The sequence below is a fragment of the Sorex araneus genome, chromosome 2 (genome assembly GCF_027595985.1).
Source record: "Sorex araneus isolate mSorAra2 chromosome 2, mSorAra2.pri, whole genome shotgun sequence".
Classification (NCBI taxonomy): domain Eukaryota; kingdom Metazoa; phylum Chordata; class Mammalia; order Eulipotyphla; family Soricidae; genus Sorex; species Sorex araneus.
In genome coordinates, this window is record NC_073303.1 from 329876692 (window position 1) to 329898227 (window position 21536).

The 21536-nt window shown below is 43.4% G+C and overlaps 1 protein-coding gene across 1 annotated transcript; it reads right to left on the minus strand.

Annotated features, from left to right (window-relative positions):
• Positions 1-2107: 2107 nt before the first annotated feature.
• Positions 2108-10317, minus strand: LOC101537980 (myosin regulatory light polypeptide 9). Its single transcript, XM_055129089.1, has 4 exons — positions 9985-10317; positions 4433-4631; positions 3678-3839; positions 2108-2610 (listed from the first exon to the last, which is right to left on the minus strand). The coding sequence occupies exons 2-4, from the start codon at positions 4614-4616 to the stop codon at positions 2438-2440; spliced, it is 519 nt and encodes a 172-aa protein (XP_054985064.1). The 5' UTR covers positions 4617-4631; positions 9985-10317; the 3' UTR covers positions 2108-2437.
• Positions 10318-21536: the final 11219 nt, after the last annotated feature.

Consider the following 21536-nt stretch of genomic DNA (forward strand, 5'->3'; position numbering starts at 1 on the left):
AGGACATCCTATACATGTCCTTCAGGGGGCCAGAGAGATGAATAGGCCTATAAGGCCTTTGCCTTGCAGGAGGCCAGTCCTGGCCTGAATGTTCCCGAGCCTTGCCTCCAGAAGTCCAAATGACAACTGCGTCAAAAGTTGGGCAGTGAGTAGAAGCTGGACAAATGAGCTAAAGAAAAGGAGGGTGTTGCTCCATTTGATTGCTTTCATCAGAACTTTTGAGTTTGTTTCAACTATATCTTTTAGCATGTCAAATCTACTATTGGAGTACGTGCTTGAGCTTTTTATTGGCAAACATCTTTACTTAAGCAAAACCTGGTTACTATGTAAAGTTATAGCATAGGTTCCAGTCTTACTTGGCCTATCATCCCTTTTACAGAAAAAATTAAAAATAGAAATCACTCAGCACCCTCTGGAAATGTACCATTTTTAAATGAACAAATAGAAAACATCCCCTAATTGAACCCAATCACTCTGCCTTGTCACTCCAGCCCCTTACTTCCCCCATCTATCCCCACCCCACACCACACTGAACCTAATGGTACTATCATACTGATGCAGACGATGCTATTACTAAGTTGTCACTGTCATCCTGTTGTTCACTGATTTGCTCAAATGGGCACCAGTAACATTTCCATTGTGAGATTTGTTACTGTCTTTGGCAAACTGAATACGCCATGGGTGCTTGCCAGGCTTTGCTGTGCAGGTGGGATACTCTCTGTAGCTTGCTGGGCTCTTGGAGAGGGACGGAGGAATCGAACCCGGGTTGGCCACGTGCAAGGCAAACGCCCTACCCGCTGTGCTATCACTCCAGTCCATTAATAAGTTAATAACATTATATTTAGACCACTCACTATTACTAATGTAGGTTTTTTTTCAATCATTTCCAAAGTTCGGGAAATGGGGATTGTCTAAGAGAATAATTTTAGTAGAGGAGGCCACTTTTCTTTTGTAGTGAAAATATAATACTTGCACTGAAAATTTAACACTTCAGAAATAATCATTTCAGTTGCAACGGGAATTCAGTCAAGATTTTAACACCAAGCCATACGTAGTGGCAGTATCATAGCTAATGAGATTCATCCAAAGTGCAATTATAGCTTATTGAAAGATTGTAACATCACAGCCCCCAAAAGTTTTTTATTAAACTAAAAATTCAGCAACACAAAAAAGGGAAAGAATTAAGACAGGTGTTAAGATTCTAATGTAGAAGAGGGCAAAACCAGTCTTATAACTAGTCTTTCAACTGCTGTAAAGTGGCCATACCAGGTTTTAAAATCTAGTTCACTTTCCAGTTGGTACAAAGGCCTGCTGCCCTCTGGCGTTCGGTAATTGTTTACTGAATGAGGTAAGAGATCTGTCCAGTGACAGCCTTCTTAATAGCATAGAACATGATTACAGTAATTGTCAATTATTCATCTTTGAGGTCATCACTATTTTCAACCAACTTTCCTCCCAAATTTTAAGAGTGTCCTTAATGTATTTGAGTTAGATTTTTAAAGCCCCATAAAACTCCCAACTAAAGAGTCTTGTGTTTCTGCAATACAAGTTATTTTTAGGACTGAAATAACTATCTCACTTTCGACATCATATAGTTTTAGTGGCTTTGCTTGTGGCAGGTTAAAAAAATGTCCAAAGCACATACTTTACTCTTGGTAAATTGTTGTATAAACAAACACAGAATTCAACAGGGTACACTACTGTGTTAAAAGAGAAATTATGCGTATATATGGGTATTATGTTTATACAGTAGAAAATACTGTATTGTATTTTCAACATTTTGAAACACAACATATAAATCTGTCCTTTCGGTAGAAGAAAAACACAACCTTTAAGGTGAAATCATTTTAAAAGTTAGGGGAAATTAAAATTAGACTCAGTGGAATACCCTAACTCTAAAGTATGAGAACAAAGGCTTTTAGCAGATAAAGAGGGAAGACAGTTGGCAGATATAAACTTTAGGATTTAAAGCCACCAAAACTATTGTATATAAATAAATTCTAGAATGAATTTTTTTTTAAAGATGTGACTTTTTAAAGACAGTTTTTTAAAGACAACTTTTAAGACTTTTTCTAAGATAGTTTTCATAAATAAGTTTTAAACAAGCCAGTTTTTATCATAAAGTTTAATTATGATTCAGAAAAAATTGAGTGAATAACCTTCTCTGAAAAAATATATTGACTCTGTGTACAGATTTTATGTGCAGTTATTTTGGGGGAGAGGAGATGGTAAGTTAAATTACCCTATTTTCTATTCTGTAAATGACAAGAAGTCCTGTTTCCAGTCTGATTATAGAGATGCATATGCCCAAAATGGCTGAGAATAAATACAATAAGAAAAGGCAAAAGCTAAGGGCATGCAATAGGCTCTAAGAGAAAAATCTCAGAAACACCCAAATTGGCAACAAGGAGCTTTTGGCTGGAAAGTTAGGTTCTTTTCAGTCATCTTTGTCTTTTGCTCCATGTTTGAGGATGCGTGTGAACTCAATGTAATTAAAATTTCCCTTTTTGTCAATAGGTGCTTCTCTGTACAGCTCATCCACTTCCTCATCTGTAAACCGATCTCCCATCGTGGTCAGCAGTTCTCTCAGGTAATCTTCCTGAATGGTACCTAAAGAATAAAGGGGAATCAAAATTCATGCTAACAAGAGAGCAAATTGTGGATGGAACATCTATGCTAGACCAAACACATTCTATCAATATGTAAATATATGAAATATGAGGTTTCCACATACTTAGCAACATATGCCTCATGCAGCAGTGCTCCAGGGACCAAAATGGTGCTGGGGATCAAACTTGATTGACCAAGTGCAAAGCAAGCCCTTCACTGTACTATCTTTCCGGCCTTGTTAGCAGCGTGTTCTTAAATTAACCTGCTCTTCTCTGTATCAACCTGCATTTACATCCTTAGAGGGACTATCTCTATGTCATTAAGAGAAAAAAAAAGTTCTTTGACTGCCCCTTCCCAATCTTCTAAAACTAGAGTTCCATTTCAAGAAAGTGATGGCGGGGCTGGAGTGAAAGCACAGCAGGTAGGGTGTTTGTTTGCACGCGGCCAACCTGGGTTCGATTCCCAGCATCCCATATGGTCCCCTGAGCACCGCCAGGAGTAACCTATGTGCATTGCCAGGTGTGACCCAAAAAGAAAAGAAAAGAAAAAAAAAAGTGATGGTGTAATGAGAAAAACAGAAGTGGCAGGCACTAATAATAGCACAATTATTAGTAGAGGAGCTTGCAAGGAAGTTAAGGTTATATATCAGATTAAAACTGTATGACAGCAGAGAGATATGTGATAAGAACTGTGCTGGTGTCATAGCCTATAGTAATTTCAACTCTAAGACTGTTCTAAGAATAACTAAAAATTATTCATTCAACACATTTACTAACATTAAATACTTTTGAAGTTATTCAAATAAAGGAGTAAGTTTATGAAATAACTTTAAAATACACCCATTAAATTGAATATTAAGTATTTAGGTTTAGAAGTAGAGAATATGACATAGAAGAAACCAGTCCAAACAAAGCAAAAATGGGGGGAGCAGGGGGGCAGGAGGACAAACACTCAAAAACAGGTAAAAAGGTATTAAGGGTAATATGTCACAGTTTTAGTTATTATGTATTTAGTTACTATAGCTAAAAATCAGCTCACTTGGTAATTAAAAGTTGTCTCTGACTTACCAGTGGCTTCTTCATCAAAGCAGGCAAAGGCATTTCTGATAACATCTTCTGGATCCGTGCCATTTAACTTCTCCCCAAACATCGTGAGAAACATGGTAAAATTTATGGGACCTGGAGCCTCATTCATCATGGCATCTAGATACTCATCGGTTGGATTTTTCCCTTAACAAAAAAGTCATAATTTTAACTGCACCACAAAATACATCAATTATTCATCACAATGCATATTTAACAAGAAATATTGTTTACACAGTTCTGCTGTTTGAATTCACAAATGCAAAAATATTTGGATAAGTATTCTCAATGAACCAGGCTTAGCAATAAGCCTAGAGATTATATACTATTCTACTGGGTGACAAGAGATAACATTTTTATAATCAAGATCATTGTTTGCTGCACTCACGAATGCACCCCACTGCCAATTCCCACTTGATCTCCTTAGAAGTTTGAAGGTAGTCAAAGGATCACTCTTTTTATGTATTCATTTCTTTATTTTGGGTCACACCCACTGCTGCTTAGGGGTTACTCTTAGTTCTGTGCTCAGGAATATACTCCTGGCATTGCTTGGGGAACCATATAGGATGATGGGGATCGAATCCTGGTCAGCCTCATGCAAGGCAAGACCCCTACCCACTGTACTACCAGTCTGGCCCCTATTTACTCTTTAAAAATCCGACTTTGTCAACTACAACACCAGACTGGCTTCGCAATATAAAAGGCATCACAAAACTCTAATATATTAATTAGATTATTACCCAGGGAGGCAAGCATATCATGCAAATCTTCCTTGTCAATGAAACCATCTCTGTTCTGATCAATCATGTTGAAGGCCTCTTTGAACTCCTGAATCTGTGACTGGTCAAACATTGCAAACACATTGGATGTTGCGCGTTGGGGGCGCTTCTTGGTGGTCTTGGTCTTTGCCCTTTTGCTCGACATGGTGGCGGTTAAATCCTAGGAAAGGGATTTCAAGAGAAAAGGTTAACAAGAAAACAGAATCAATCTGGTATGTTTAAGTAAGTTAGGTATGTGTCTAAAAACTACTCATAATAGCAGCACTCAGCAAGAACTTCCCACTTAATAATAACATTACTCATAGAACCAAACTGCATAGAGAAAATCAACTTAAAATTCTTTAAGATCCAACATTCTTAGTAGCTTTAACATTTACTAACTTTAACATTTGATAAGTCTATTCCATCAATATCTTCAAATTTCAAACTACAATCAACATTCATAGCTCAGAGCATATTGCAGATTGCATGTTCCAAGTACTGGTGTATATACAGCCTAATTTAATAAATGATAACCAAACTGCTACCCAATAATATAACAGAAGACAAGAAAACAAAAAAACCCAACACAGGTAATGGGGAAAAAGTGCTAGATCTGTACTTCAGAGTATAGACAAATGCCAAAAATGTTGAGGAACACAAATTTATCTGGTAAGACCTATTTTTTAATAGCCCTATCATAAATTAAAGTTGTCCCTTTTCAAGTAGACAGAAAGTAGAAATAGATACAACAGGGTCCATCTCTTTATCTTTACTGCCAAATTTAATTCTTCCACTTGTAACATAACACTTATTTTAATACTCTCACTTCTGGAACCAAAATAGTTCAAGAGACATACCTGTTGAAAAGCCAATGAAAAAGTTTTTAAAATGCTTGTTTTATACTTTTAATCTGTTCAAACCAATGTTGTGCAGTCAAGTTAAATAATTTAAAATAACCAAATCCTCTACAAAAATTAGCTTAAGGTTTTTAAGAAATTAAGTTGCAAGAGCTTTAGAAACATTTTAAGAACAGAAAATTTATTGCTAACAACTTATATTTATCTCTTAAAACGTAAACTATATTTATCTCTTTAAGTTTTAAGTTAAACATAAAGTGACTAATACATAATAAAATGACAATTTCAACATCCAATCTTTAAGACTACAAAACTTTGTTTAAAGTAGAAAAATCTCATTACTCATCAGGTAGTAAAATTTTACCATACCATCCTTCTCACTAACGTTGGAAGTGTAGTCTGCAAAACTTCTCACAAGACTAAGACACTGTATTGAGTTATATTCTTCCAAGCAGGTCTAAAATAGGTGCTATTGATTTCACTCTCTGACCAAGCTAACAATTTTAAAGCTTACGTTCTGAAAACAACATTTAGCCATGATGTAGCAAAACACTAAGCCCTTGCTCTATAAATAAATCTGTGGACCGCAAAGAATGAAGTGCTACCTAGATCTCAGCACTGCAAAGTGACCTTAGAATACAATGTCTGTCACATCAGTTAAATATGGCATTTCTTAGATTCTTTCTGGGATAAACCACATTACTCTGACTAAATTCAATTACTGATATAATCAGAAAAGCTCTACCCAGAAAATATTTTTTTTTTACGCCAAATCAGTTCTCATATTTTAGCAGGAAATTCCACAAGTGATAGTCACACATTCCATCCAATATTCCATCTTTAGTGGTACACTGGAACATGTTTTGTGAAGATATAAAACTACAGGACACAGGCGCCATGATAAACATTCCTCCCTAATTGCCTAGTTTCCTCTAATCGTCCTTTTAGAGGTTATTTATAGTTATTGGCGGATGGGGCTGGTAGGGCCACATCCAGCAAATGCTCTGGGCTCAGGGTCACTCCTGGTGGTGCTCTGAGGACTATAATATGGTACTAGGGATTGAACCATAGTTGGTCATGTGCTAGGCAATTGTCTCAAGACTCCCTAAACCATCCTTGAAAGCATGTTTTCATTCTGTAGTAGCTTTTGAGGGCAGTAAATCCCTTGTGCTGTACTTTGTCTCTATCTAGAATAGTTTTAAAAACAGTAGGATGTACATAAGGTTCCTATTCTCTCTCTTCTCTCTTCCCTCTCAACACTTGTGAGAGCTGAGCCCTGAAGAGAGGCTGATCAGTCTAGGCATGCTATGTCTTTGCAAGCTAATGTACATCTTTCAAAATAGTCTGCTCTGCTTGCCAAGACCTCCATCCCCTAAAGCTGCAGAATGTTACTTTGTTTTAAAGAAAATAATGAGAGGGGCTGGAGTGATAGCACAGCGGGTAGGATGTTAGCCTTGCAAGAGGCTGACCCGGGTTCGAATCCCAGCATCCCATATGGTCCCTTGAGCAGGGATAAGTCCTGAGTGCATGAGCCAGGGATGACTCCTGTGCATCGCCAGGTGTGATCCAAAAAGCAAAAAAAAAAAAGAAAGAATTAAGGAACAACGGGCCAAGACAACTGATCTTTTAATCTATAAAATTCTCACTACTAAATCTGGTGAAGGACTCAATAGCTTCTTTAAATTCTGAGTTTGGGGACCACTCAAAGGGTTTGAGCGGGTACACTTTACATAGAGGCCCAAGCACCATGGGAAATCCCTCACCCCCATCCCCCCAGTCACCACCAGGTGTAGCCCTCTTAGCCTGCAGGTGTGAAGGGCTAAGTGCCAAACCAGAAGATGCATACTGGTTGGAAAGTAGCACTGTAGCACTGTCGTCCGTTGTTCATAGATTTGCTCGAGCGGGCACCAGTAACATCTCCATTATGAGACTTATTACTGTTTTTGGCATATCAAATATGCCACGGGTAGCTTGCCAGGCTCTGCCATGCGGGCGGGATACTCTCGGTAGCTTGCCGGCCTCTTGGAGAGGGATGGAGGAATCGAACCTGGGTCGGCCCGCCGTGCAAGGCAAAAAAGCACTACCTGCTGTGCTATCACTCTAGTTCATGTATTTCAATCTTGATGTACTTCCTCTAACGTTCTTCCTTCCCCTTTCCCTTTGCTATTGTTGCAATGATCTAGAACCATGGGGATAAGTAGTGAGATATCACTCACACTTGATTTCACCACACACCTGGCTGCCGTGTGCCAAGAAATCACAAATGGGTGGGGCTGCCTGGTATGTGAAGCTGAACCTAACTCAACCTCACACACTTAAGGCAGGGGCTCTACTTTGCTACAGCCTGGTTTGTTTTTAAAAAATATTGAAAGGGGGGAAAGGTGGAGCCACACTCAGTGGTATTTACCGCTTACTCCTGGCTTTGTACTCAGGGATCACTTCTAGCAGTGCTCAAGGGAACAAATGTGGTTCCGGGATGTAACTGGGTTCTGCTGCAGACAAGGCAGCACCTTAGGTATACCAATTGTCCCACTGTCAAATACTATTAAGAAATGTAAAATCAGTGCTCTGTCTTCAGTGAGTTTTATAGTTGGTCAAGATATCCATTAATAAAATAACTGGTTTAACTTATTAGATATTACTGTTTCATTCCAGAGATATGACTCTCAGGTTAAAACAACGTGACAAAGAAAAAAATAACGGTGGTACATAATTATCAAATAAAGTAAGTTTAGAAAAGAACATCATATGTTTCTAAAAGATTAGAGTGGTGGTAGCAAAGGTGAAGACCTTGATAATTTTGAGCCACTTACAAGGTACAAAATTTCCTTAGCCTTAATTCTACCAAAATCAATTGTGTCATTTTGAGCAAGTTATTATCTGGCCTTTATTTGTTCAATGGAATTAGATTCGGATTTAGGAGTCTGTCTTGCACCAGAAACCTGGAACTTTTCAGTGATAGGGAGTTTAGCTTCACGGTTGTGAATTGTGGCTTCTTTATTATCTTCTTACCAAACTTTAGAGGAACTCAATACTGATGACAAACAAGAAAGCCAAATCAGGCACAGTGTCCAGATCCCCCAAAGCAGATGACTTATGATACTGTTACTGTCCCTTTGCTATATATATAGTTCTAGCTCACTTTTCATTTTGCTCAAATTGAGATTGTACTCTCTTCCCCTAATAAACTTTTACTAAACGCACACTTCTAATATAAGTTTAGAAAATTAGGGTAAAGTTCCAGATTCCTATGTAAACCGTGTAAGCATCTGAAATTTCTACTGGTTCTGAATTAAAATCTAGAGTCTACTCTGGAAGCATTCTAAGATCTCTCGTGTACAGGTATGTATCTATTAAACTTGAAGCAGACCTGCTGAATAGGATTCTGTGAAATATGTAATATTTTAGATAAGATAATGAAACCCTCTGGTGATAAAGAGTTTAAATTTACAGATTGATACTCTTATTTTAGATGAGATAGAATATTTTTTTTTGGTTGACTTAACCAGAAAGAGAATCATTATGCAAAAGGAAAGGTAAAAGACTAAATTACAACAAAGAACTGGTAAATTGAAATACTCAAAAACTTTCCCCGAAGAGTAACCTGAAGATATTTAAAATCTAGATATTTTAATTACAAAATGGGATTTATCTACACTAACATTCCCTTAGATTTCTCTAGTTTGAATCCAACACTTGTAGTTATGATATAATTGACAGCCTTTTTAATAGAACATTCAAATTGATAATATTTTGGTTAAGATATATTCTCTTTCACTGTTTCTCCAAGCAAACAGTGTTTAGTGGGCTTTCCAAATTCCTTCCCAAGGTAGTTTCATCTAACCAGTATTTCTTTCTTCCCTAAGTATATGTAAATTGGAGTTAACCACAGGCTTTTTAAAAAATACATGTTTAGGTTGGCACGTTCTAACTACACCAAGCTTTCAGCTTCTGCGCAAACTTCCGGTGGCAGGCAGTCTCGGTGCTCTTTGACTGCCACACCCAAAAAGTTCTTGGCATCCGACAAAGGCGACAGTTCCCGAGGCTCGCTTACCAGCAAAGCCTCACTTACGGAGTTAGAAAGCTTTCCGGGCGAAGGATTATCTAACATTTTCCACAAGATTAAACACACAGAAAAGAAAACCGTCACTCTATTAAAGAAGCAATCATGCTGGGCGCCCTCGAATCTACAAACAGCGTCCCGGTCAAACTGCACCGGAATGTACCCGAGTGTTGCAAGGGCCTTTGCACACCCCTGCCCAGCCCACTAAGAGACCTGGGCAGTCGGCCGGGGCCCAAGCGGAGCCCGCCGCAACTGCTCTCCAGCCCAGGCCCTACGCCCTCCGTCCACGTCAGTCCTCTCTCCCCCCGCTCTAATTTCAGAAGTGACTGAGGAAGTTGCTCATCTGAGCCGGCTGTTCCCGCGGCGCAGGCACACAGCTGCTGCAACAGCTGCGGGCGGGTGGGCGCGGAGGGCAGCCCACCAGCTGACGCGCCAACTAAACTTAGGCGGGGAGTCAGCGCCGCCGGCTCGGGTTTCGCGGACGCGGCTGTCGCCCGGCCTCCGGCGCCCGGGCGCCCCGTTTCCGACGGCGGGCTCCGACCCGGGGAGGCGGCTGGGCCTCCCGCCCGCTCTCCCGGGCCCGCGGATGCCCGAGCCCGAGCAGCACTCACCGGCACAGTCGCGAGAAGCCGAGCCCCTGAGAGTCGTCCTGGGAGCCGCCCGAGCCGCTGCCGTCCGCCCTGGACACAGCACTTCCGGCCTCCCGGGGCCCAGCGGAAGGAAGCGGCGGCGGCCCGTTCCCCGCCGCGCGCGGGCCCCGCCTCCGGGCGGCCACGGGGGAGGCGGCGGCGCGGCCGTGGCCGAGGGGCGCCAGGTGGGCCGCGTGCGCAGGGGCGCAGCCGGACAGGGGAACACTGGGGCGCAGGGGAGTGTTGCGCGGGCCTCTGCGCCCCAGGACCGCGGCCCGTGCTCTCCGCACCCCACCCCCCGAGCCGCGCGCCCCCCTCTCCGGCCGGCAGATGGTTGGGCCCGCCCGGGGTACGGGCCCGACGTGCCGGGGCGCGGGCAGGGCGGCGCCGGCTCGCTCAAACGCCTTGTAAGGGAATCGCGGCGACGGCCGCGCCCCGCCCCCTGCCCCGGCGCCGGCGCCGACGCCTCCCGCGAGCTCGGGCTGGGCGTGGCAGCTCTGGGGAGGGCCGCGGGCCGCGGTGCCCACCTTTTGCTGGCTGTGTACGCAAGGGGAGTGCCCAGTGCGAGCCCCCGGCCGAGCAGCCGCTACCTCTTTGTGAGCCTCAGATGGCTTTGATAAAGTCCCGGGAGGCCGACAAGTTTCCCTCTGGAAGCGCTTCCTGTTTTTCCACCAAGCCCTCTTGACCCTGCCTTCAAAGAGAGCCTGATTTCTATTCAGAAGAGCAGGGAAACGGGCAAACTGCAACAAAACCTTACTAAATCTTGCCCCACCCTCACCCACCCAACAGTAGAGCCTATTTTTTTTTTTCCTTAGCGTCTTTTACCTAAAATGGCCGTTAACAATAGACCTTTGTTAAAGGAAGCCTCCCTGATTCATTCCCTTCCAAAGGCTGGTGACTGGTGCTGGTTACCTGAACTCTGACCTTCGCGCTGACGGGACTGAGTTTGCCCCACCAACACTCATCCTGGTGCTAAAGTTCAGTGACTAACGTGGTCAGAACTCCCCTGAAATTGGGGATGGCCCTGTCCTCGCCTTTCCAACAGCAGCTCATATTTGAGTCATCCAGAGGAAAATGAATAGTAAGACTGCGGTGCAATATACCCAATAAGTTAAGCTTTTTTGAAATTAAAATTACCAGAAAATAACTGCCCTGATTGTAGAACAGGACAGAAACAATGGTTGATTCTTCAGACTTCTTCGATGATAAGAATCACGTGGGATACTCATTAAAAATACAAATTACTGGGTACATATCGTGTCCAATCCAATTGAACCTGAATCTTATAGCGTGAATCGTGGGAAGTCATCAATTTAATAAGGGTTCTGAGTGACAGACAGCTCAAACTCCAAATGGTTGAGGGGTGTCGGCAGTTGTTGGAGTTGTGCTAGTGTCCTGAAGGGCGCACACACAGAGCCAGGCTCATACTGTCTTCTTAACAGAAACCGTTAACCCATATTAGTGGTATAGATCAGTCTCTTTTCCTCTAAGCTTGAAAGAGAGTAACAATTTCCTTTTCTTCCTATAGTGTAAGATAGTTGGCTTGCGTATCTTTCATATATTCAAGCAGCAGGTATTCATAAGCATCTCCATTGCCAACTACTGTGGTGAGATGGTTTATACTATTTTATTATTTTTTTGCAGTTTTGCAAGAAAGAATGATTTAATATATATATTTTTAAAAAAGCTTTTTATTGAATTATCGTGAGATAGATTATTACAAAGCTGTTCATGATTGGGATGCAGTCATACAATGTTCCTACACTCATCCCTTCCCCAGGTACATTTCCCAGCATCACTGTCACCAGTTTTCCTCCCACCACCCCACCACCCTCCAACTCCCCTGCACCCAGCCTTCCTCTAAGGCAGGCACCTCTCCTCTGCCTCTGTCTCTGTCTGTCTCTCCCCACCCCCCTCCCCCCGCCCCCCCCCCCACACACACACCTTAGGTCATTATGGTTTGCAATACAGACACTGAGAGGTTATCCTGTTTGTTCCTTTACCTATTTTCAGCACAGAATTCTTATCCAGAGTGATCATGTCCAACTATCTTTGTCATAGTGGTCCCTTCTCTATCCTAATTGCCTTCAACCCAGCACTTGAGGTAGGTTGACCTCCTGTTTCTACTGTTCTTCGGTGTTAGTCTCATATTATGATTCTTTCTATCACACCAGAGTCTAATCATTCTTTTTTTTTTCCAATTTTTAAAATTTTTAAAAATTTATTGATTTTTAAATTTTTTTTGTGTGAATCACCTTGAGACACAGTTGCAGACTTACAAATTTTTGTGATTACGTTTCAATCAAACAATGTATGAGTACCTATCTGTAGGATAACATAGCTTCAGGTAATTTAGGTTTATTTGGTTACTCCTGTCACAGTGCTCCCGTTTCTCTTTGTTTATTTGTAGCTCCTTTCTTAGTGTTCTGTTGACTTGCAAATATTGTTTTTCTCTTCTCCTTGAGTCCTTTGCATAGTTTATTCAGAGCAATGTCCTTTTTGTATGGACACAGGAAGACTTAGCAAATGCTATGCTTTTGTAACCTGGGAGTCATTTGATATTTGAATACATGATATTTTCCTCCTGGGCATCTGTTATCTAGACCTAAGCCTCAGCTGCCCTTACTTCCTAGCACCCCCAAAAGCAGGGTCCTGACGAGGGACGAGATGGACCCAGGGCTAGCGGTTAGTTGTGTGCTACCCTGGCATGGAGGTGGGCCTGGCCAAAGTACTTAATGCTTAACTATAAGTTAAGAGCTTGATCATGGACAAATGTTGTCATGATCCAAACAGTGATAACTAGATTTGGACCCTGCTAGGGTTAGGAGTGATTAATCTGGCCTGAGTGCTGTGGTCTGAGCCTGTGGCAAGATGTTGTCAGGAGAGCTGCCTTGCAAACCTCAATGTATCTCTTGCTATGTCCATGCAAAAAATAACTAGTATTAAGATGTTAATGAGTGTTTGGAATTGGAATGGGGAGAGGAGAAAAAACCCTTAAGAGGTATTTTGCCTACTGGCAGTCGGGAAGGGCTTTGGAATGGGAGAGAGATGGAGAGAGGCAGCAGTTGATCCAGAGAGAGGATGGAGCTGTGAGTGCGGGAGATAAGAAAGATGGAAGATTGAATAAGCGGTAACTAATCAGCAACCAGCTTGGTCCTCGTTCTTCCCTCGCCGGTCCTTGGCCAACGGCCGTCCTGATCCAGTCCAAACACTGCGGTTCCAGAGTACCGAACGTAGGTGGTGAGACAGAGCTGCCCAGAGAGCCCGCGAGTGCACGCGCCCCTCGGCGAGCTTTAGTTTTTTACACCTATCCTTCCACCAGTTCTCTTTTTCCATCACCAACGTTCCCAGTATCCCTCCCACCAGTCCTACCCCTCCCCTCCCCCTGCCTCTGTGACACATTCCCTCTTACTCTTTTGGGTAACCTTTTGGGTGTTATGGTTTTAATGTAGGCATTAAGCAGACATATAGTCTACTTTCAGCATGCATCTACCATCACGAGCAATCCCTCCAACCATCATTCACTTAGTAGTCTCTTCTCCCTCCCACCTGCCTTTTCCCTCATCACATGAGGTCGGCTTCCAACACGTGGGGCGATCCTCCTGACCCTTATCTCTACTGTCCGTAAGTGTTATTCTCCTATTATGTTACTTTATATTTCACAAATGGGTGCAGTCATTCTGCGTCTTTTTATGATTCATTTCACTTATCATGATCCTCTGCATGTTGATCCACTTACATGCAAATTTCATGGTTTCATCTTTTCTAACAGCTGCGTAGTATTCTGTTGTGTAGATATACCAAAGTTTCTCAAAGAGCAGGAATTACATGTTATAGACTATCGGAAGATGTGACTGGGCTGGCATTATCTGTCCAGTAAATAGAATGGAGCTTAAGTGTTGGTTTCAAATCCCAGCTCTGTGTAACTTGTCTAATACTACTCTTAGAAACCTTTTTTTTTTCATTTATAACTTGGGAATGATAACTGCTTTATAGATTTTTTAAAATTTAAATAATATGTGTAAACACTAATAGAGTATTTAGTACACAGCAGGTCTGAACGAACAGTGGGGATTTGGGGATGGGGTGTTTTGGGGCCATGGTCTCCATGTTCAGGGATTATTTCAGGCTCTATGCTCAGGAGTCAAACCTGATGGTGCTCAGGGGATCATATGTTGTGCCAGGATCAGATGGGCAAGCAGGGTGCAAAGTACCCTAACCTCTATATTGTACTTCCAGTCTGATAGCAGCTGGTTTTATTTTTATAATTGGTTGTATTATATTAAGAGAATCACTAATTATTGCAAGAAAAAATAATCCATCTCCATGCAAAATCAGTCAAAAGAGGGCTGGGGGGTGGGTGGAATAAGCGTTAGTGAACCTTCAAAAGAAACCATTGAATTTCATAAATAATTCCTTAAATGCATTAAAAAATAGCCCACACGTAACCGGCACGCCCTCGGCCCAGATAAACCCGGAGCCGCTGAGCGCGAATCGGACCCTCTGCGGCGCTTAAAGACTTTGACTCCAACTAACACTCAAGAACTGTAGAAATAAGTACCAGGAGGTTGACTCCATGGCTTCGAGGCTGGCCTCACGTTCCGGGGAAAGGTCAACTCAGAGAAGCGATCACCAACTACATTGTAGTCGAAGGCCATGTGGGGGAAGGGAGTTGCGGGCTGAATGAGGGCTAGAGGCTGAGCACAGCGGCCACTCAACACCTTTATTGCAAACCACAACAGCTAATTAGAGAGAGAAAACAGAAGGGAATGCCTTGCCACAGTGGCAGGGTGGGGTGGGGGGGAGATGGGATTGGGGAGGGTGGGAGGGACACTGGGTTTACGGGTGGTGGAGAATGGGCACTGGTGAAGGGATGGGTTCCAAACTTTGTATGAGGGAAGTATAAGCACAAAAGTGTATAAATCTGTAACTGTACCCTCACGGTGATTCTCTAATTAAAAATAAATAAATTAAAAAAAAAAAAAAAAAAGACTTTGACTCCAAAGATGTAACACATTCGGGCATCCAGCGCAGCACCCGAGAGCAATGCATTGGGACACCAAACTGGGCTACAACTCGGTGCTGCTGGGGGTGGATTTTTTTTTTCCTCCCCACCCTGTCTTCCTGCATGGAAAGCGGCGGGCTGGCGGCACCATGTGGCAGGCGCCATCTTCTGATTCCAGACCCACAGGTATTCGGATTTTACTTTGGGGGCTCCCAGGAACTCATGGGAAGGGGGCATAACCGGCACGCCCTCGGCCCAGATAAACCCGGAGCCGATGAGCGCGAATCGGACCCTCTGCGCCTAAAGACTTTGAATTCAGAGACTTCTTACAGCAATGCACTGGGACTGTGAGCTGGGCTATGTAATTTCTGGCAGAATTCTCCCTGGACTTTATACAGAAATCCAAAACCGCGCGGACGCTGCTGCGTCCTCGCGACTTAACATTTATAATTGTTCAGCAATGTGAATCGGTTCCATTTGAACAGGTCTGACTTGGGGGGGAAACTCCAAATAATAACAGTAAGTTTTTGTTGAAAATATTGAAGGTTTTTAATGTAGCAGCCACCTCTGGACTGTGAACTAAGCAAAAGCCCCACGCTGGCCGACGTGGCGTGGCGTACACCATACTATGAGGCACAGGAAGGGGGATGAGGGGGAAAAAGAAAAAAAAAAAGGGAAAAGGAAAAAGAGAAAAAAAAAAGAGAGAGAGAGAGAGTTATGTCAACTATAGTGAGTTTTGTGTTGAATTATGGAATGTAATCAAGGTAAAGAAAAAATGAAGTGAAATTCATTAGTTAAACAGTAGGGGGTAGGGGATGGGGGCGGGGGGTATACTGGGGTTTCTGGTGGTGGAATATGGGCACTGGTGAAGGGATGGGTGTTTGAATATTGTATAACTGACATATAAACCTGAGAACTTTGTAACTTTCCACATGGTGATTTAATAAAAATTAAAAAAAAAAATAGCCCACATCTAATTGTTCCAAATAGCAATCTTACACAACATATTCCTCAGTTCATAGCCTTTTACTGGGGGAAATGCTTCTCAAGGAGGTAATTGAAAAGATAAATTTCTATTTGTACAAAATATTTATAACTCATTAGAAGCTTTTGTTATTTTAGGACTGAAAGAAATTATTTTTTTATGCACACTAGAATCATCTAGAAGCTTTTAAAAGCATTCATGCCCCATCCCCAGATTCTGAGTTAGCTGCCCTAGAATATGGCCTGAGCATAATTAGGGTTTAAAAGCTACTCAGATGAGTCTAATGTGTATCCAGGAAGAAACCACTCACCCAGTTCCACTCCTTCCTGAAACTACAAAAACCACAACCAGCGAAGTTAAAAAGCCTGTCCAGGGAACACACAGAGATGTGACGTAAGGACTGAGTTCAAAATGAAGCTGCTCATGACCCTTCTGACGTTTGGTCTTAGAGAATAAATGGAAATATTCATGTGCCTAACATTTAAGACTAGGTAAAAAAAGAAAAGCTAAAATAAGAGTTAGCTCGAGAGGACTCCGTGGTCCAGTAGTGATCGGACTTGTTGCTTCCACCTTCTGGCTCCTTCTGCCCCTACCACGACCCTGGAGGGGACCAAAAAGTTTGGCGCTGTCTAGGGCAGCCCCAGGCCCAGTGAGGAATGCGGCGCGGGAACCTTTACCCAGCGCTAGAGGGCGTGCTTCAAAGCCGAGCGGCCTGCCGGGAGGCGGCGCGCACCTGGCTGAAGGCCGGCGTGGCTTTCTCTGCTCCAGGGGAAAGAAGAGGGCAGAGTCGGATTCAGCGATGTTCGAGTGTGAACGGAAACAGGAAACTATCAAGTATAGTAAATTAAAGTTTGGGAGATACCTGAGCCAGGGGAGGAAGAAAGCAGATTTGTGGAATAAGCCTCCCATGACCCAGCCCTGGAGGTGCCCGGGGAGAACAGCCTGCGGATGTGGAGGTGGGGTGGCAGCCTGGAAGAGCTGGGCTCCGTGGACGCTCTTGGACAAGTGGTTCCTGCTTTGCCTCTCTCTAGAGTCCCTGGGGCTAAGACAGGGCCCTAGAGGGGAGGGGAAGATATGAGGTTCAGTTGCAGGGTCTTGCTGCTGGGGAAACAGGCACAGATCCAAAGGATTGCAGTGAAGAGCCATGTTGGGTGGGTGGGTGCTGGAGCAGCTGGGTGCTGGGTGCTGGAGCAGCTCTCCTTCCCGTAGAACCGTGAGGATGACAGTAAAGAAGACCCGGAACTGGTCAGTATGCAGCGCAAGACAGCGTGTGATGCTGCTACCTGGTGTGGGAATGAGGATGTGGAGGGTGACAATGAGGATGCCATGGATGAGTTCGCTTCTGGGCTCGGAGAGGAGAGGATGAAGGCTCTCCAGCCCCTCGGATTGCGCTGAGATGAAAGGCCTTGCCCATACAGAGAAAATGAAGAGGAAGAGGGCCAGGTAGGTTGTCTTGTAAACTCTTATTTTGCTTAGGGCATATTTGACCTGCTTACTCAGTTTCACGAGCTCTTACATAGACATAACTGATCAGATTGCAAAGGGTGGGGATAGTTATATTACCTGCATAAGTTCCGGTCACATTTAGGGGGCTTTTACAATCTGGGATGTGGAGGTTGCTGTTGTTGGATTCCTGTTACTGCAGCTGCTGAGAATTAAATTCAAGGTCAGACTGTAGAGATATACCTACATGAGCTCTAAAATAAAAATTGTAACATTGAAGGCATATAATTTTGTTTTTGTCATTTTTGGCAATCCAAAATGCCCAAGGTTTATTCCTGACTCTGTACTCAAGGAAGACTCTGACAGGTTTGGGGGACCCTATGGGGTGCCAGGGATCAAACCTGGATCAACTGCATGTAAGGCAAATGCCCTACCCACTGTACTATCGCCCTGGTTCCTGACGATTCATAATTATATAAACTGGTATATAATATGCTTTTAACCTTCATACTGTCCACAAGAATCTGAAGTTAGTCAGACAATCTGCAATACTCAGGTCTAACTCCCAAGGGCTTTTAACCAACTTTCTGGGTGAAAAGACTGTGACTGGTACCTAGCATAGCCTGGTCCCCGCCACACAGTTTCTTTCGCTTTTCAGACCTTTTTGTGGTGTCACTCTCAGGGCAGGGAGTCTGGGAAATTTTCAGATTTCAGTGTCACCAATGACAATGGCTTCAACTATGTTCTGTCTGACAGCAAGGAAGATGCTGGAACCACAGATTCATTCCTTCACTCCCAGGCAAACCCAGACACTCACACTCTGGATCCCGAAGAAAGATCATCCTGATCAAGAAGTTGGTGCTCTGGATGAGAAACCCACCTTTGCCTTTTTGACTTCTGGGGAACTGGAATTGGCAGTAGCCATGGTCAGCAACAGTGAATACTGTGGAGCCTACATCCACAGATAGAAGATTCCAGACTTCAGTATTGACTCCCCCCCCCCCCAGATAGTGTGGGGTACAACCTGAGTGTGTTAAGTCATATTCTGTAAGGTCAAGGGAGTGCAGAATGTGACTTTGTTTTCAGTCCAACTTCCCAGCACCTGGCCCGCTCCAACTGGCCAATGGGACTGTCAGCACTGGGAGTTATGGCACTGGAAATCAAACTACTTCTGTACCTTTCACATGACATCATGGGATTCTCCATCTTCACTTGCATCAAGCCTGCACACTTGTGATCTCCTTTTACTCTGGTAACACCATCCTGTGTGACCTGAAGGCTGATGGAGACTTCTCATACTGGAGTTCTGGGGGAGCAGCAACCCAACCCAGATGAGCCAGGAGGTCAGTCATCCACAACAGCCACTCCCCATCATAACCATTGAGTGCAGAGGCACCTACTTCCTGACACTCCATGTGGTTGCACATCTGGATGCAGTCACCTACTTACCGAAGGTATCTTGGGTGTAAGAAATTCACAGCTTGCTCCCTGAACCTTTGGAGCCTGGAAACAAAAAATGCATGCAGAATACTAGTGGGCTCCTAGGAAGAATTCTGTGAAGCTACCCACACCTCTGCCTTCCACTGATGGACACCTGGCTCCACTGTGGCCCTGGGCAGGAGGGTAGGTGAGACTCCTGAACTTATCCCACTGTTGGAATCTGGTGATACTTACAGTCCTTTCCAAGCATACAGCCTACTGAGAAGCCTTCCTCAGGAAGCATCTCCAAATGGCTCCTGGAAGTTTCCTCCCAAATACTCCTGGTCTCAGAGCTGTCTTTTCAGGGATAGTTCAGCCAAGCTGAGTGCCACTAGGTTTCAGATTTCCCAAGAAACCAGAAGGTGCCATATTCTCTCTTCGAGGCCTGGCCCTTTCCCTCCATCTTCTGGATCAGCGTAGGAGGAGCTATGCTGGAGGTAACCCAGATCTCCTTACTTGGGACTTTCTGGGGAGCCTTGGAGCCACCTTGAATGCTAAGTTTTTCCAGAGGTTTAAGCTGGCTCTGGCCCTCTGAATCAACTGCTGGGCCCCCCTGTGACCCCTCTGTCCCTCAACACAGCACCTCCAGAGTCAGTAACTGCCTGGAGACAGGAGGCATCGCCACTTATCTTCCTCAACGTTTCTCCACAGGGAGCCTCCAGCCCTTACTGTCGCCCATGGGGACAGGTAGTCTTCTCTTGCTCTTTGTTCCAGAATTCATCAGGTCGTCCCTTTGCCCTTTTATATCTGTATATATAAATATGCTATTAATGAAAAATAAAAACTTGAGATAGTGCATTAATATAGTTTATTCACTGCTTGCTATTGATGATGAAAAAGATTATTTATAGGATTATCTACAAACATGGTAGAATATGGCGCAGGCTTGTTGCAGAGAACTGTATAACCATGGTACGTGCAGGCTGCCCTCTTGAGAGATTCCCAACTGCCGGGATTATTGAGTTCCCCCTTGGGAGGAACCTGGTCCTCTTTTCATGCTCCTGTTTCTACACAAGATGGTTAGGCCACCTATCTGTCATAAATAAGGGTAGACATTGCAGTGTCCCAGTACTGCCAGGTGGCCAGTCGTCCATATAAAATGGTCATGACTGAGCAGAAGTTCATTTTTTAAACCTTGTAGTGAAATATACATAAGATAAAATTTCTGTCTTATGTAATTTTTGTTTTGTTTTGGGGCCACGCTGGTGGTGCATGGAGGGCTTCTTCCAGTGTAGTGCTTAGGGACCCTCGGGGAAGCATGCTTGTACTGGGGATTGTATTCCGGGCTCCTGCAATATGCATTCCAGTCCTTTGAACGATCTCCCAAGCCTTCCAGCTAAACCATTGACCATTTTTAATGCACAGTTCCAAGGTACATAGCACATTTACACTGTTGTATGGTTACTACCATCCATATTGAAAACTTTGTTATCATTCTCAACCAAAAAGTTCTTCTCATTAAATAGTAATTCTTTATTTTCCCCACTTACTTCTCCAACCTCCCCAACCTCTGGCAACTGCTGGTCAGAAAATCTTAGAAATTAGTGGTGGTAGAGCTTGTCATTAACAACACTTTTTTTGTTCCTCCCTGAACCTTGAGAAAGCCACATTCTTTTCTCCTAAACTAGTTAACCTTTTACTTAAAACAGCACCCCTGTTATTATCAATTCACTGGTGGCCTGACTTTTAATCTTTTGAGTCTTTGTTCCCAGAATCAGGAACTGATAACATCAGGGATTTGGTTTGATGAGAGTGAATCAAGTAAACAAGAATGAGCTCATCAGGGAAGGTGGCTCAAAAGAGGTTTTATGGGGAACACCTGGACTTCTTCACAACTTTCACATCTCTAAAAAGCCCTTTATACCTTTACACTCAGGGTAACTCCTTCCCCCCCGCCCCCCAACTATAAATTCTGTTTTCCCATTTTGGCAATCCTGAATAAATTTCCTCTGTGGAAATCTTTTCATTGTCAGTGAGATTTGTCTTCTTTATGACTAGCAATAAACCTATTTTGGTTTCTTTCTACTTTCATTCTACTTTCTGTGAATGTGACTTAGGATTCAAATATGATGAAATCACAGAGGGCTGGAGCGATAGCACAGCGAGTAGGGCATTTGCCTTGCATGCAGCCGACCTGGGTTTAATCCCTCCGACCCTCTTGGAGAGCCCGGCAAGCTACTGAGAGTATCTCGCCCACACGGCAGAGCCTGGCAAGCTACCCGTGGCGAATTTGATATGCCAAAAACAATAACAGCAAGTTTCACAATGGAGATGTTACTGGTGCCCGCTCGAGCAAATCAATGAACAACAGGATGATAGTGATACTGTAACAGTGATACACAGAGTGCGGGTCCTTTGTGATAAACTTACTTCATTTAGCTTAATGTTTTCAAAGTTGAATTCATTTTTGAATATGTTATTCCCTGCATTTCTTTCTACTGCCTTGATCTTCTCCAAAGTTCTTTTTCTTTCTAGTATAAGAAACCCTATCCCTTTGCTTTTTGAAACTTTTCTCTTTTCTAGCTCGAGCTTTTCTACTGAGCAGAATGGAGAAAACTAGCTCTGTAAGTTTATATCTGAAACTGCCAAGTCTGAAGGTTTATTTTGTTTTTTTCAACATTT